General features: G+C 35.9%; 2 protein-coding genes and 1 pseudogene across 4 annotated transcripts; 2 read left to right on the top strand and 1 right to left on the bottom strand.

Moving 5' to 3' along the window:
- The first annotated feature begins 1,063 nt into the window (after positions 1–1,063).
- On the top strand, positions 1,064–7,296 carry LOC116120671 (annotated as a pseudogene).
- A 21-nt stretch (positions 7,297–7,317) lies between these two features.
- On the bottom strand, positions 7,318–8,949 carry LOC116120660 (1-aminocyclopropane-1-carboxylate oxidase homolog 1-like). The gene is made up of 3 exons (XM_031406628.1): positions 8,249–8,949; positions 7,837–8,158; positions 7,318–7,745 (listed from the first exon to the last, which is right to left on the bottom strand). Exons 1-3 carry the CDS (start codon positions 8,788–8,790, stop codon positions 7,488–7,490), a joined length of 1,122 nt encoding a protein of 373 aa, XP_031262488.1. The 5' UTR covers positions 8,791–8,949; the 3' UTR covers positions 7,318–7,487.
- Positions 8,950–11,272: 2,323 nt separating this feature from the next.
- Positions 11,273–12,964, top strand: LOC116120666 (deacetoxyvindoline 4-hydroxylase-like). 3 transcript variants are annotated; one of them, XM_031406641.1, is made up of 3 exons: positions 11,273–11,943; positions 12,030–12,040; positions 12,451–12,964. In XM_031406641.1, exons 1-3 carry the CDS (start codon positions 11,414–11,416, stop codon positions 12,462–12,464), a joined length of 555 nt encoding a protein of 184 aa, XP_031262501.1. In that variant the 5' UTR covers positions 11,273–11,413; the 3' UTR covers positions 12,465–12,964. The 3 variants fall into 3 exon arrangements, with proteins under 3 accessions (XP_031262501.1, XP_031262500.1, XP_031262502.1); XM_031406640.1 differs by having other exon boundaries at positions 12,030–12,111; XM_031406642.1 differs by lacking the exon at positions 12,030–12,040.
- Positions 12,965–16,495: the final 3,531 nt, after the last annotated feature.

Below are 16,495 nucleotides of genomic sequence, written 5' to 3'. Positions count from 1 at the left end.
TTGAACAATCTACACCATCATCTTGTGCCATACTTTTCCCAATTATCGCTATCGCTGGCAAACATCAATGAGAACAGGATGAAATGGGGACAATGTTAGCAATAAAATGATTGTTGAAAAAGGGAGTAGAGATAGTGAATGGTAAGTTCAAATGAATGGTAAGATAAGAAGCAATATTCCTTGCTTCTGCATCATTTTGTTCGCCATAAATTCACACTACTCATAACCCATTTTCCTCCTTTTTCTTTAATTAAATAAATGAAATATCTCATATCTATTCTTCTCTTTATATTTTCCTCTTACCTATGTTCGAGGAGGAGGGTGCGCATGATGCGTACGATAAGCATAGGGTGCGTACTGCCACATTCAGCGCATGATAGAAAGCGACGCTTTGTTATCTTTTGTCAAAAAAGCTAAAATGAACGGGGTCTTAAAATAGCTGCTGGTGTATAAAAAGCGACGTTGTCGTTGTGTCAAACAAAAACAAAGCGAAAAACGTTTGTCATTGTTGCAGCAAAAACATTCTTTCTCGGTTAGTCTTTGTTTTCACTCTCAACAAAAAAAAAAAAGAAACCTTCCAGTTCAGCTTCTCTTCTGCTTTCCCTTTCAAAACAAAATTTATTTTATTATTATATGTCAATTAATGTACTAGCTTAAACCTTCCAATTTCTGTTTCCTCCAGAGTTATAAAGATTTTCTATTTTCGATTTCAGTTACTTCGATATTTTTTATTTTCAAATTGATTCTGTGATTCGATTTGTTGATTGATCATGTCGTCGGATATAAGCTAGTCTAGTCTCCCCACACATACTCTACTCTGTTTTTCGTCAAACAGTCGATAGTTTTTTTTTCGTCTTTTTTCTTTATAAATTTCAAAGAATAATTCCGTATAATTTGATGGCGAATCGTCCTCACAGTTGACAAAACCTCCTTGTTGTCCGGAAATTTGATTGTCTCTTACTATTCGTTAGTTATTGACTGAGGAGAATTGTGAGTGAGTGAGTACGTTAGGGTTTCTAAAAAGTAGTTAGCGGTTGAGTGAGGTTGGTTGAGGAGAGGAGGGATGGGTAGGGGTTGGCTTTTCCTGGCAACGGTAGGACCACCGATAAAGCCGCGGGCCGGATTGCGGAGAAACAAGCTGGAAGAGGCTCTTACAGAGGCAGCTAGGCTCAGCTTGAGGCTGAACACAATCAACGAGACAGGGCCCAGGCGTTGTTTTTTGTATTTCTTTTTCTTGTTTCGAGAGCTAAGTGAAGTGACAACTCCGTGTGTTTTTGTTTTTCACGATTTCTGTTTTTCATGAGGAAAAGATGGATACTGGTACTCCGAGCTCACGGAGTACTGAAAACCCTCTGTTTCAATACGGAATGGAGTACGCCGTCTTTTGGAAGCTCAAACATCGGGCCCGCATGTGAGTTCAATAAGCGATGTTTGGTTTGTTAATAAAAATGGTATTTGGCAAAGTAAGAAGGGTGTGGGTTTGATTTTATTTCTTGTTCTTGAATTCGTTGCAGGGTTTGACCTGGGAAGATGGTTACTATGACAATTGTGAACAACTTATTCTTTAGGGAATAAGCGTTCAATGAACACTTAAAATTTGCATGGTGGGCATTATTCACATGATCCCCTTGGGTTGGCTGGCAAAAATGTCTTATCATGTTTATTCTTTGGGGGAAGGGTATGCCTTTCTTACTCATGAGTATGAATAGGCTACTCAATTTTTGCATTTGTCTAATATGTTGCAAAACTGCTAATTCGTGTTTGTTAGTATGGAATTGGCGAATATGTGAGACTTTATAAATTGACCTCTAGTCCAATTCATTCCAATTATGACGTTGATTCCATGCTAAGTGCTCATTGTTGAGAACATAAAATTTGATGAGTGAATGAACGTCATAAAGATTGCCCAAACTCATCGCTTTTCTCCTTTGTTTTACAGGATTGTTGGGCAGGTAGCAGTTACTGGAAAGCATCAGTGGATCTTCGCAGATCAACTGTTACTAATTCTTTCTCATCTATTGAGGTTTGGTAGTTATTATGCAATAGTATTGAATCATAATCTATAGTTGTTTTGATATTTATTGTGTTTTCGAATCATTCTTAACACTAATCTTTAATTGGGTATTTTTCAGTTTTGTGATGGGTGGCAAAGCCAGTTTTTGCTGGGATCAGGTATGCTTGCAGTATTTTCCTTTATTATATATTATTTTTATGTTTTGAAGGTAATTTGTTTTATATTGATGAAGCAAGAATTTAGCATAATATGTGGAATTAGGAATCCTCACTTTTTTAGGCACTGACACACTTATTTGATCACTGTGTTCTTGGCTTTGTATCAGCAATGCCATAGGCCATATTCATGATTGCTGCTCTTTTCTTTTTACCATGTTAATCCTCAAATACACCCATCTTGAAGTAATGGATTTGACTCTCTCACCATAAATCGTCTTGTCTAACAATTACTCTTGTTGTGATTTGCTTGCTTTGTTTTAGTAATTTAGATGAAAATGGCAGCGCATTTACATTTTTTTCTATTACATGAAATTTCTTATTTCCTTTCATAATCTCTTTGGTTAAACTTCACATTTTAGTTGTTTCTTAAAAATAAAAGATTAATAAATAAAAACTCTGCACAAATTTAGTGATTGTAGATTGGCATCTGCACAGTGAAAGGCATCATTCTTGAGTCATGGAACATTTTATTTAAAAGCAGGTTGTCCTTTCTGCTACCTTATAGCTCATCAAGCTTCTTCCTAACAAAAATTTGTGTTCTGATCTGTAGACCATTGTGTGGTCGCTGTTGGTCCACATGGAGTTTGACAGCTGGTTCTTTGAATAAAGTAAGATGAGTTCTATCCTGTTGGTCCACCATCAAGAGTTATCCATGTTGTCGATATATTTTTTTTTTAAATTGATGTCTATGTAGTTTTCCGATGGAGTTTGAGGGTGGGATATTTATACATTATCGATATTCGAAAAATTAATGGTTTACAAAATGCTTTACTTTGTTTAATATGTTCTTAAGATGACAACATTTTATTGAAAGATATAAATGTGTTAATGAATTCCAAATTTCTATGTTATCTATTGTGAGAAGCAGAAGTGGAGAAGTTTCTTTGTGAAATTTAGGAATGGAATGGTGACCTACTAAAGTGAGGCAGTATGCATACCAGATATGGCATGAAGATTGGCCCCAATGCCAAGTTGGATTTTGGTCAACGAAATGATAACTTAATCTCCCTGTATTGAGTAGTAAAGCACAGAAAACCTTAATCACTTGTACGTATATTTCGTAATGAATTGCATATTAATACATGCTTACCTGCTTCACTCAGGCCTTGTATTTGTGTTTGAAGTATCTTTTCTTTTTCTTTTCTTCTTTTCTTATACATAGTTGGTGGTTCATCAGTGTATTTTTTGCTTACCAGCAAAGAAAAAAAAGGGTATGTTTTTGGCTTGACTATATGGATCTCCCTGTGATAGTATGTGCTGGATACACCACTATGGTTGTCAAAGACTCCTGGGCTTTTTGTATTCAGCATTCACTGTTTGAAGTTAAATATGTCACATATTGCTTTAAATTGACCACAACTCATGATCTACCTGTATTTAGACCTATGCATATACCTTTTTTTTTTATGTGTATATAATTGCTTATTTATTTATTGGTGGAGCAGTGGATGAGATATGAAGCTGGTGACTCATATCAGAGATATTTTTTTCGCCCTTAAAGTTTTTCAGTAGGGCATGTTTCTAGTCCATACAATGTAGTATGAAGAATACATTCCCCTGGTATCTTTCTTTCTTTCTTTCTGGCATTGTGTTTTTTAGCACAGATCTGCATGTACAGTTGTTTAGCATAAAAAGTAAATATAAATTGATGGGAGATAATAATATCTTTGTTTCTCTCTCTTTTCAGCCAGATTTTCCTACAAGAGTTTAACTTCAAAAACTATTCCTAATTGCTTGAGCAATTTAGACAAAGTTGTCAACAATGAGACCAAATGTTCAGTTTCTATGTTCCCATATGTTGAGAAACACGTGATAGTTCTTATATTTACCCAGTGTCTGGTACTCAGCCTAAAACAGCTGTTGAAATGGTGAATAAGCATGGAGAGATTCATTTTCCACACCAGGTAGTGTGAAGTGACAAATTACTTCAGCCAAAAACAAATATTATCAATTTCAGAATCAGAATCAAATGGGTAGATTTGATTGGGACCAGATGAGAGAGGGGAGACTAGTGGCTGGAAAGATAGGCATAGTATCAGAAAATGTCCCTCCATTTTCAATCAATTCTGTTATCAATAGCATAAATTTAGTAGTGTTGCATTTCCAGCTGAAATTTTTGTTGTTGATCACGCATATTTCCCTTCAAACCCGCTTGACTCCACTCTTAATGACAGAGTTAGTTGGAATGCATGGATTCTTACAAAATGGGATGTTGTATGTATCTGAATCTTCAGATTTGCAATTCCATAAAGATCTTGAGAAGTTAGGGAATCAAACTGAATTCAGTCATTAAACCCATCAGATGCATCTGAAGTCTCTGCTGGTTCTGACTGCATGAAGCTCTAGGACCTGCTTTTCTGAAGAAAGGTATCTATAATGAAATGGAATCAAAAATCTGAGCTGAAACTGGAGATGCCAGAGGTGATGAGCAGCAGTCACTTGCCATTTGACTCTGGCTCAGAGAGTCTTCTAGAAGCTGTAGTGCTAATGTTTGCCAAAGTGGCAGTGATGTTAAAAGTGGTAGATCTTTCGTAAATCAGGCAGTCACTATTGACAGCCGAAAAAATGCCCGAGCCTTCTAGCCAGACTAAGCATACTGTTAATTCATGATTATCTATAATCAATCCTCTCTTGTAGAAGAAGACATAAAGAAGTGCTTGAGTTCATCAGAGGTGTGTGGTGCAATGTCTTCAAAAGGGTTTTCATCAACTTGCCCAAGCACTTGTAGTGAACAGTTGGACAGGTCTTCAGACCTGCTAAGAACAATAAAAGAGGGCTAACCTGGTGAAAATTGTAGGCCTAGGCCAGGGACAGACAACTGATTCAGATCGTATCAAGGAGCTGAGAGAGCTTGTGCCAAATGGATCAAAGGTATCTAACTTTTCCATTGTGATATTTGCAATTCCTTTTCGTTAAAAATGTTCCATGATATGTGCTGAAAAATTCAGAAATTGCAGTGTAGTATTGATTCCTTGCTGGAGCGAACAATCAGCACATGCTATTTCTGCAAAGCTCACTAAGCATGCTGACAAGCTCAGCAAATGTGCTGAATCGAGGTAAAAGGCTCAGGCATTTGGCTTGTAGATTATCTTGATCCCCTGGTTTGGTAAATAAAGAACCAGGAAGCCTCCATATATATGGAATAATCCGTTTAATGACCTAATTTGGTTTTTTTGGGGTTTATTTTCTTTCTGGTGTTTCTACCCAAAGGCTTCGAATTCTAAATACAAATATGTGTACTATTAATCATTTCTTACTGGTTATCATAATTGTGCTAGCTGTTAGTTGTTTGAGAACAGTTTCTGCAAACTTTGTACAAGTGTTCTGAAAATCAGGTTGTTTTTTTCTCTTAAAGAAGAGAAATATTTTTTAGGAACAGGAAAACAAGTGTCTGTGATTGTCTCTTCAAGTATATCTACCTGATGATGTTTGGCTTTGTTAGATATATTCGGCACTCAGGGCATTCCAAATTCTATGGCCTGTAGGAAGAGCTATCAAAATTACTTCGTTTCTTAGGTGTGTTCCACAGTTGTTCTTCGTGTGACATCTTGCTGCGGTTTTTGCAGATGCAGCAAAAAGCAACAGGCATTCAAGATTCATCCAATTATGAACAGGGTTCAAGCTGGGCTGTGGAGGTGGAAGCCATCTGAAAGTTTGTTCAATTGTAGTAGACCTAAACAAAAATGGGCAGATGCTTGTTGAGGTATGTATATCACGATGTACTTTTGCAAGTGAATATTCATTGTTTTGGTGGAAGCACAAGTGTTTCTATAAGTAAAATAATCCAGAAGTTAATAAATGAAAAAAAAAGTCTTATAAAGAGAAAGCGGAAGTTTTAGAAGTGTGCTGGTTGATTTGTTCAGATGCTGTGTCGAGGAATGCAGTCACTTTCTTGAGATAGCAGAAGCATCAGAAGCTTGGGTCTGACAATCTTAAAAGGAGTTACAGAAGCGCATGGTGATAAGACATGGATATTTTTTGTGGTTGAGGTGGATCCTTTTCTTCTGGATGAATTATGTTTTAAATTTTCTGGAAAAAGCACAAAGCCTACTGGTTGTGTTCTCTATACAGCTGCATATCTTTTCCAGGTTTTATTTTCTCAAGAGTATATTCAATATGCAGCACTTCTTCACCTGTATGCCTCAACTTCTTTAATCATGCATTAACTGATGAAAAGTTGTAACTTGTGTCATTATTCAAAAATTTTAAAAAATGGTATGTTTGAAACATGATGAATCCTGATGTTATATTGTATACTTATGTTATGTGCATTACAATTACCCTTTTTTTTTCTATTTAATCACAGGCCATAATCTTACTGATGATTGGGTTGATTAGATTTTTGCTTGAAAGATATCTGTGGCATGCGAATGAAACATGCCAACCTTCACATCTCATGTTCATGGACTTATGGAAACCATTTAGAAAGCGGCGAATTGTAAAATGTATCACTTACTTTAAAACATGACCCACACCTGTTTGTCTTTATGAAATCTAAATCTTCAACTCTTGAGGTTTCAATTAGATGTTCAAGTCTTCGATTACAACCCATACTGTACTTTTAACATCTATGCATACATGGCCTGTGCAGGCAACGAATAACCTGATTACGTCAATCCTTTCACCAGTGTAAAAATATTGCTTAATCTTGAAACTAATCTTGAACTTTTGATCAATACAGGGACAGGAAAACAGAATCATGCGCAGAATGGATGTCTTGTGGTCTCTTGTGCAAATATTGCAATCAAAGACTATGTGCAGCTAACAAGTGGCTGGTCATCTCTTGGGAGACAACCAAATTGGCCCCTCTGTAATATATAGTGAAACATTTCTGATCTTTGTGGCATTTGGCCCCTGAATTCTTTTTTGTAACCAAAAGAGGAAGATAGAGGGGAGATTTTAAAAAAAAAAAAAAAAAAAAAAGGTGATTTCAAGGATCATTTTTGCTTTTTTCTTGTGTGTGGAGATACCATTTAGTCCATTTGTTTGAATTTTGAAAGCTTGATAATTGTAATGATAAGAGTGCCTTAGAAATCCAATCTCTGTAATTGTAATGGTTGCCAACTTCTTTGATGGTCTTTCATTTATTTCAGGTCTTTATGGTTATTGAGGATTTACATTCATAAGCTACGATGGTTAAAAAGTAAAAATTACATAAAGTGAAACAAAGTACAACAGTTAATATAGTATTATCATGATTGGCTAATTTATGTCAACCATAGATCTAATTATGTAATTGTTGGCATCGCACAGGGTCACTCTAATTTAAAATGAGCAAGGGTTGAGTTACCGTCTAGACCTTTGGACCTGAAATGGGCCACAAATTCAGCAAAAGGAGTTCCTCTGTAAATCGGGGGATGGTCAGACTGAGATAGAAGCTCTCTTATTGGTTCATAGGGTTTAAATTTATTCATCCTACTTGGATAGAAAAGGCAAGCAACTGATATTCTGGGTCCAACTCTTCCCGCCAGTACCCTATGTTCCACGCTTCTAAATTTGTCATTGGTGATAAGCTACACAAAATGGAGAGAAATTAATTATTAGGCTAGAAAATTGAAATACATCAAAGGAGTGCATGCGTACACATGAAGTTAATTATCCCACCTGAATCAAATCACCTATGTTGATGACTAAAGTTCCCTGTACAAAGGGCACATCAATCCAGTGATTTTGATGTAGAACCTGGAGGCCACCGATATTGTCTTGCAAAAGAATAGTGAGAAATGATGGGTCCGTATGCTTGGCGGTACCAAGTGTCAAATCTGGCTCAGGACAAGACGGGTAGTAGTGACACACCAAGGATTCCGTTTCCATGCATTCCATGCTTGCAAGGTGGTCACTTGATAGCCCCAAAGCCTCTGATATTAGAGCTGCTAGTATTGTTCTCAGTTTGATCATATGTTTTATGTACTCACTCACTGCTTTTCTGTGAAACAGTAAGAGTCGGGAGCAATTACAAATTAAGTTCCCTCAAGGTCAAGTTAGGTAGTGTTTTTACAACTTAATATATATATACCTGCATATTTCAGGAAAGAGTTGAGGTTCCAGTTGACCATCCAGGAAATCAAATGCTATTGAATCCCGCCAATTGGCTGCCGCTTTTGTCACTAGTAGATCTCCATTGCAAAAGTATCTTACAAGATTCTTGGTGTCACGAGAGTACATCTCCATCTTCACCTCTTTGGGTTGCTCATGGAATCCTCTCACCCCTTCTATCATCTCTTCCATAACACTGACTGGAACTGTGTGGTTAATCACTTGAAAGAAACCCCATGTTTCTGATGCTTCACGAATTTTATTTACTATCTCGGTTCGTCGACACCCTTCAAAGCCTTGAAGATCTATCAGTGGAATTTGGAGACAAAAATTACAGGTATCCGATGATTTTGGGAGGTTTTCTTGGGAATGGACGAAAAATCTAGGAATCTTGATAACACCGGAGTCAACTAGTCCTTTAACTCCAGCTTTGGTCTCATCAAACTCCTTCACTTCCTTAGCTTTGTCATAAGATGAACAATCTTCTAAAACAGAATTCTCAGCACTAGAAATGAATTCCATTTTAGGAATGGTATGTGATGGATGATAAGTTGCAGTGATTAGAGCCAAATTTAAGACGTTGGTGATGAACTTTCAAGAAGACTACAGGAAAGTGTGAAGAACTTCAAAGATGCTTATGCTAAATGAATATGACCGCTCAAGCACAAGAAAAGAGTAGAAAGATTCTTATGCTGAATGAAAGAATCTGGTAAGCCATATGCATTTGATTATTGTAAATTAAAGGCCAAGATAGTCTGATACCCCACTTTTTGGATTTTCTCTAACCCTCACAATCTTGAGAGGCTCCCACAGAATTTTGTCAGCACAATGACAAAGGCTAAATTTCACTTTCTCAAATTGTTGGCTTCTATTTCTCGAAATGATGTATATGTCACATCGATCTCAATTCTCCAGTCTTAAAAATGATGCTTTGTCTGCACTCGGAACCGGGATGGCCTGGTAAACAAAAGGAAATTAAATTTAAGGGCATGTCCCAACAAGTACTGGACAGAAGAATTGAATCCCAATATATATTCTTTCTGATTTGGGTTCATCTCTTGACAAATTTATTAATTTTGTATAATTCTAAATGCCCACCACACGCATTGATTGATGAGACAGAGATATGTAATACCATGAGAAATGTTGGCTGCATGTAATGTAAGTGATCGTAAATTGGGTTGCATTTCCATTTCCATTCCATCCAAAACAAACTGTGATTAAATTGAGACAGCTGGACTTGTATCGTGAAGCCAGCTATGAGACGTAGACAAAATTTATAATCGTGCAAGTGGAATTTCTAGTTTAGTGTCCACCTTTGGATGTATCTGAAACGTAAAAGTAGAAATTTTGTAATTGCAGAAACCAACAAAGCATCTTTTCGGAGGGGAGATATTTAAATTTTATTTATCACTGGATGCCCACAGTTTCAGTGTTAAGCAAATTCCTCCGATTGATACCATAATTGGTTCTGTGGATATTATTCAAGGCTGAATTAGCCTTCATTTGATGCGTCAAGAAACTCAGGAACAATTATAACAGTATCTAGTGAAATTCATAAAAAAATTATCATAGTTTAACATATTTGAAATCACGCATATGAAACTCAGTTTTATGTAGGTTGAGAGCTAGTCATTGAGTCAATGAAGTAGATGTTTCAACCGGAGGGAGGCAGTATATATGAGATACATCCACCGAGGCTCCAGTGTGTCTTGGGTTTTCTGAACCTCACTTGACTGCAGAAGTCCCCCAACATTTACTAGATCTTTCGCAGGACAATAATCAGTGGGCTGATGTGATCTTTGGTATCGAACATTGAATACTTTATGTAGGTATTGTTACTTAAATCATTTAAATTGTATTGGGTAGGTTATCAACAATGCGAGTTCAAAGGTGTGATGCATAGAGTGCTTGGTAGCCGTAAGCGTTGGAAATTGAGTTTCTGCTCCGTGTTTTCTCCCTTCCAATTATACAGGGAAGTAAACTATCGTAGATGTTTTCCGTATTATTAATCAAAAGACATTGAGCTCCAGTGGTTTCGAGTTCTTATGTTAGGGAACTGGAGGCACACCTTCAGATTAATTTTTTATATTTATTATTCCCCAAAAGTGTATTCATATTTTTTTAAGTGTTTTAGGATAACTGATGAGCTCCAAATTCTTCACGATAATCATCGGGCCGGGTTGATGTGCCAAATTTGAAGGAATTTTTGGTAGCAAAAATCGAAGACTTAAACAACTACTTAGATGATTCATAGTCAAGTGGTTAATTAGGATTTTAAAGTATATTATTAAAAATGTCTTAAATTCGATTCATTTCAATTGCATGTGTTATCGTCTAGTCCTTTGGATCTATATATATATATAGCAAAACGGGTTCCTCTGTATATCAATTGATGGTCAAACTGAGCAAGGCATAAGTCATCCACTATTATTATTTTGTATAGTAATAATTACTGTTTAAAGTAGTTAAATAGAAAACTAATTTTCTGCACTTGTTTTTAATGGGAAAAAGATTTTCAGTTGACAATTCAACGCGTTCATTTTGACAAACATCTGCTAAAGGCTTAAGCTGAAACAATAATACATAGGCATCGCTATCAATACCCAATGTCATCTGCATCACCGATTAATTAATGGAGGCTGTTGAGCCTTGTTGTTCAATGAGTGTGATGAAAAAGAAAAATTCATCTGACTTTCAATAATTAAACTAAACCTTTGTAAATTTGTTAGCTTTTACTGTAGAATGTTAATATGTTAGAAATATAACCTATCAAAACCCCAGTTCAGTAAACTATATGTTAAAAAAAGTCTTACAGACTACTTTTATATCCTTCCAGTGCCACACGTTATAACTCGGCCCTCGCTGTTGGACCAAATCTATGGAAATCCTGGATGATAATGACTACAAGATCAGACCAAAAAGCTTATTGGAGTCTATAAAGTATAAACAGTAAACCACTGCTCACCTAATCCAAATTTAACCCCATTTTATCAAGCTGAGTTTTCATTAAGCCACTCATTTTAATCCAAATTTAAGCCAACTAACCAGAGTTTTCATCACGCCACTCATTTTAATCCGAATTTAAGCCAACTAACCTGAGTTTTCATTAAGCCACTCATTTTCCACCTCCGGTATTTGCCAGATGGAAGTCATTTCTCACGCTGAAAAAACTGTTGTCAATGATGGCTTGGAATATGATCATGTCAAAGAAATGGATGACTTCAATGAAACAAAAGCTGGAGTGAAAGGCCTTGTTGACTCTGGCGTGGTCAAGCTGCCAAGAATCTTCATCCATCCGCCGGACAACGTGCCAAAGTCATCATCCAACGCTCATGTTCCAGTGATCGATCTAAAACGCTTTGAAAGTAGTGATCGAAGACCTGAGATTGTGAAAGCCATGCATGGTGCAGCGAAAACGTGGGGTTTCTTTCAGAGGATAAATCATGGAGTTCCAGATGAGATTATGGATAAGCTTTTAGCCTGTTTACATGAGTTCCATGAGCAACCCTATGAAGTGAAGTTCAAGTATTACTCACATGATAGGAGCCAACCAGTGAGATTTTACAGTAATGAATATATCAACAAATCAAAACCAGGGAACTGGAGGGACACCTTAAAATGTTTGTATTTTGATGAACAGTTGGACACAGAAGCCTTGCCTATTGTTTGCAGGTAATTATAGAGATTTATATTAAAAAATGAATAAAAGAACCTAATCCAGGATATGCAACCCAGTTTATGGAGCTTTGTTTTTGCAGAGAGCCAATCGGTGAGTTCATGAAGTACATGTTTCAACTAAAGAAGACATTATATGAGTTACTGAGGCTCTAGGTCTAAGCAGTGAGTATCTAGAAAGCATTGAGTGCATGAAAACTGCGTCTCTTGGGTGTAACTATTACCCCATATGCCCTGAACCAAACTTAACTCCAGGAGTCGCCAACCATTCAGATCCTTCCTTTTTAACCATACTTTTGCAGGACAATACTGGTGGCCTTCAAATTCTTCATGATAATCAATAGGTTGATGTGCCCCATTTGCAGGGATCTCTGCTAGCAAACGTAGTGAAACTTTTTGTTGGTATGTTATATTATTAATGAAATAGCATAGCAAGTAAGTTTATGATATTCTAAAATTGAAGCCTAAAACTGTTGTTAATTACTTTGGTACGTGTTTTTGTAGCTGATCAGCAATGATAAGTTCAAAAGTGTGATGCATAGAGTGGTGGCTGGAAGTGTTGGAAATCAGGTTTCAGCTTCATGTTTCTTCCTTCCATTTACCAGTAAAAGAGACAAAACATTTGGACCAGTGAAAGAGCTGCTATCTGAAGTCAAATCCTCCCATATACAGGGAAATAAGCTATTCTGAATATTTTGCCCATTATCTATCAAAAAGCCATGATGGTACTTCAACCCTGAATGGTTTCAAGCTCTGATGCCCGACATGGAATTTAAAGCAAAGATTAATAAAACTTATGGCCGTGCCACATAGATTTCAAGTTGAAACCCTTTGGCACTGGCTATGGTTTGTACTTGCTTAAAAGCATTTGAGAGACTCTGTTTTTGTAAATTACTAAATTTGGTCTTTGTTTGGGTGTTAAAGAAACAATATCTATTAGTAGTAGTAACCTAAGCCGTGTCTGTGTGTGGGATCTTTAGCTTAGAGCGTGCTCCATAAGTAAATGCCTTGCCGTGATTCTGGGTAATTTTCTGGAGTAATTGGTATTTTCCCCTGAGTTGTCCCTAAATGATTTATTTTTCTTTTGTGGTCATAAATATTCCAAATAAATATATCATAAAATTCTTTTAATCACAACCGATATCAACGATTGGTCCACATCACAGAATTCAAGGCACATAAAACAATTAATCAAGTTACAATAACCCTTAAGTTTTGGTGCTATTAAACGACATCATCTTATTATCTTGTTATTTTTCAGTTGCCGCAATAAAGAAAATGACTGTAAGGTATACGAGAAGAATAACGAATTATAACCGTTTGTTAACCCCGAAACCTCTTCAAAAACCGGACTCTGTCGCTCAAATACATACCATAGCCAATCAAGTAAAGAGATGTTCCGGTGAAAATGGCTGTTTCTGCTATAATTGATTCTTTAGGCCCCAAAAGTGCCCTGCTGAAGCATGAGGTTTGTCAAGTTTAATCTAATTATTCTATGCTACGTCGAGCCTGTGCCAGGGTTCCTGTGGATGGATGTCAAATTGTAATTATTGATATCTGCTGATTCACTGAATGTGGATGAGATTTATAGGTGTAGCAATCTTTAGGAAATTTGGCTGGAATTATTTTATTAAGAAAGGACCTTTTGGTGAAGGTTAACTAGAGAGTGTTAATTTGAAACATGCCTTGCTTGATGTGGTTTCTGTCCACTAAATTTACTGATCTATAGATGTTCATGTTTGTGGTGACATGCAGGTTGCTTATGTGTTGGGCCAATTGCAAAACAAGACTGCTTTAGCTGCACTTAGCAATATACTTAGGGATGCAAACGAGCATCCCATGGTCAGACATGAAGCTGCTGAAGCAATATACTTAGGGATGCAAACGAGCATCCCACTAAATTTACTGATCTTTATATGTTCATGTTTGTGGTGACATGCAGGTTGCTTATTTTTATTTTTTATGTTTGCTGAGTGCCTGATGCCTTCTTAGAACTTGATGATTAGACGAATTGTTGGTTGTATGGAAGATATAGTTAGTACTAGTGATCTATTCAGCAAAAGTTCCATGGCCCTTGACAACAAATATTATCAAGGCAAATACTTTTTTTTTTTTTTTTTTGTTAAGTATCAAGGCAAATACTTGATTGTCATTTAGTTTCATGAGATGAGTGGTTACGATAATTGACATCACATGTTTACTGACTGGATTTGGTCAGTAGTACGTTGATCTGGTCTTTTTTGACCAGATCTACAACTAAAGATGTGGCTGTTGATGGCCACATTTGGCCACATCTAGCATTTGACGACGGTCATATCTTGGCCATCATTTGACGGCCAGATCTATGGCTGTAAATTTGACGTTTTCTAGCCAAATCCACCATGTATCTGGTCAGAAAAGGTCAAATCGGCGCACTACCAATCAGATCTAGTCAATAATACTTTATTACAGCAAATTTCAGCAATGGTGGCCGAAATCTGGTAAATGTGGGTGGGTCTGTGGGGCTTTTTTTTTTTTTGTCAATTTATAAATTTTTATTATTATGGGTGTTTAGTTAAATTAACAAACTTAGGGGGTTAAAAAAAGTGATTAAAAAATGTACAAAAAACTTCTCAAAATACTACTCAATTCAACTTTTTCCAAAAACTATTTTAAAAAGTACAAAATAGTGAACCAAACGGACCCTAAAGTTTCAACTGCTCAACTTGATTTTTCTCTTTTGTTTTTATCTTTCAGTTGTTTCATTCACCTAACTAAATTGCGAGTTAATGACTTTTTCCCACCCGAAAAATAGCGTAACGACACTTTCACACTCAAAGCAAAAATCTGTTAGTAATTTAAGTTGTGAGAAAGGGCAAGATAATAAAAAGGCAGTTATAAGTGAGGGCAGAATCGTCATTAAATATTTTCTATGTGAAATCTAATTTTAAAAATAAAGCCAGTATATCACTTGCTTTTAAAAAAGGCAAAATCAAATTTTAAAAAAGGCAGTTATAAGTGACATGTGGCCTAGAAGTTGACTCAAGTAAGGAAAACAAAAAGGCAAAATCTATCACTTCTTGTGTGTTCTGGAAGAGGCAAGGTGTACGTTTTCTGCTACCAAACTTCCACTAGTTTCTAGTGATTCTGGCAGTTGTTTTTGACGACGTTTGAGTTTTAACGGTCACTTGCATTGAAGGGTTAGACTGGTGGTTGGAGAGTTTGGAGTTTTGGCTCGGTTAAAGGTGTTGTCGACAAGGTTTTGGGTTGTGGTAGTGGAGTTTCTTTGGCGAACAACAAGGGTTTGAAGCAAGTTTGAGTCATGATTGGACGGCTAAGTGCGAATTTGGCTTGCTTCTAGATTGCTAAAGATAGGGTTAATGTTAGCGACCATTCAGACTTTTGGAGGTAGTCTTCTTTTAGTTTTTTGTGGTTTATGTTTACATACGACATGCAAAATAAAGCCATGAGCCATCTATTGTTGTGTCTGTGATACTCTTTTAATGGAGTTGTAATACACTATTATAATTTTTTGCTTCTATGGATTAAATAAAGCCATGATAATATGGTTTTCATTCTTTACCCATAGCTTTGCACAACTTTTTAGATTCTTAATGTCTATGACTATGTGCAAACCTTTGCTGATGTATGAAGGCTATTAGTTTTCTTGGTCCAAATTATTTATATATGTGTATAAATTGCTTGTCTAATAGAAATCAAGATATAGTTGGGTTTATGAAATTAGTTTCAAATCATAGTCATGTTTGGATTTTATTTGAATTTGAATGAGAGATGCAAGGTTTGCTTTGTTCTTTTAATGTGTGTGTGTATATATATATATATATATATATATATATATATATATATATGAGTCAGTATATTGAGTGTTGCATTTTGTTTGAGATTATACATATTTAAATAAAGAACTGTATATATATATATATATATGAGTCAGTATATTGAGTGTTGCATTTTGTTTGAGATTATACATATTTAACATAAAGAACTGCAATTTATGTTCCTTTTCATGTGGTTAATTGAAATTGCTATTTGTTGTACTAGTCAAACAATTGAGCTTGATGATTTTACTTTCCATCAATGTGTGAACTTGACGAGGTTTGATTCGGAGAAAATTGTGAGTTTTGTGCCACCTGATGGTGAATCTGAATTGATGAAGTTGAGAAATTGTCTAAACTTATGTTGTGTTGGGAGACTTAAATCTTATAATCGTAGTCATAGGCCATGTGATGATATTATATTTTACTAAGGCATGCAAATTGTGTTTTATATTCAAGTGAAATTAGCTTCCAGATACACATCCCTTTGTTTAATTTACCTGCCTATTATAGAAATATCAGTCAATTAGCCATAAATTATAGGTCAAAGAATTTTTGAGGTTGGTCAAAAAAATTTGTTTGATAAAATTAGCAGTGGGGCATTAACAGTTGGCAATTTTTTTTTTTACAACATTATATCAGTGTAGTTGTTTTCCCCATGTATTTTGCAGTATATATCCTTTTATAGTATTTCATTATGTGATGACATCACTATCAATTAATACATGGAAGTT

The sequence above is a fragment of the Pistacia vera genome, unplaced genomic scaffold (genome assembly GCF_008641045.1).
Source record: "Pistacia vera cultivar Batoury unplaced genomic scaffold, PisVer_v2 Contig940, whole genome shotgun sequence".
NCBI classification, from domain to species: Eukaryota; Viridiplantae; Streptophyta; class Magnoliopsida; order Sapindales; family Anacardiaceae; genus Pistacia; species Pistacia vera.
Note: the sequence above shows the minus strand (reverse complement) of the source record. Positions and strands in the feature narration are given on the sequence as shown.

Coding starts and splice junctions, on each gene's coding strand:
- LOC116120660 (XM_031406628.1), bottom strand. CDS start 8,790: ATGGAATTCATTTCTAGTGCTGAGAATTCTGTTTTAGAAGATTGTTCA. Junction 8,159..8,248: donor CTCTTTCCTGAAATATGCAG/GTATATATATAT, acceptor ACTGTTTCACAG/AAAAGCAGTGAGTGAGTACA. Junction 7,746..7,836: donor ACATAGGTGATTTGATTCAG/GTGGGATAATTA, acceptor CATTTTGTGTAG/CTTATCACCAATGACAAATT.
- LOC116120666 (XM_031406640.1), top strand. CDS start 11,414: ATGGAAGTCATTTCTCACGCTGAAAAAACTGTTGTCAATGATGGCTTG. Junction 11,944..12,029: donor GCCTTGCCTATTGTTTGCAG/GTAATTATAGAG, acceptor TTGTTTTTGCAG/AGAGCCAATCGGTGAGTTCA.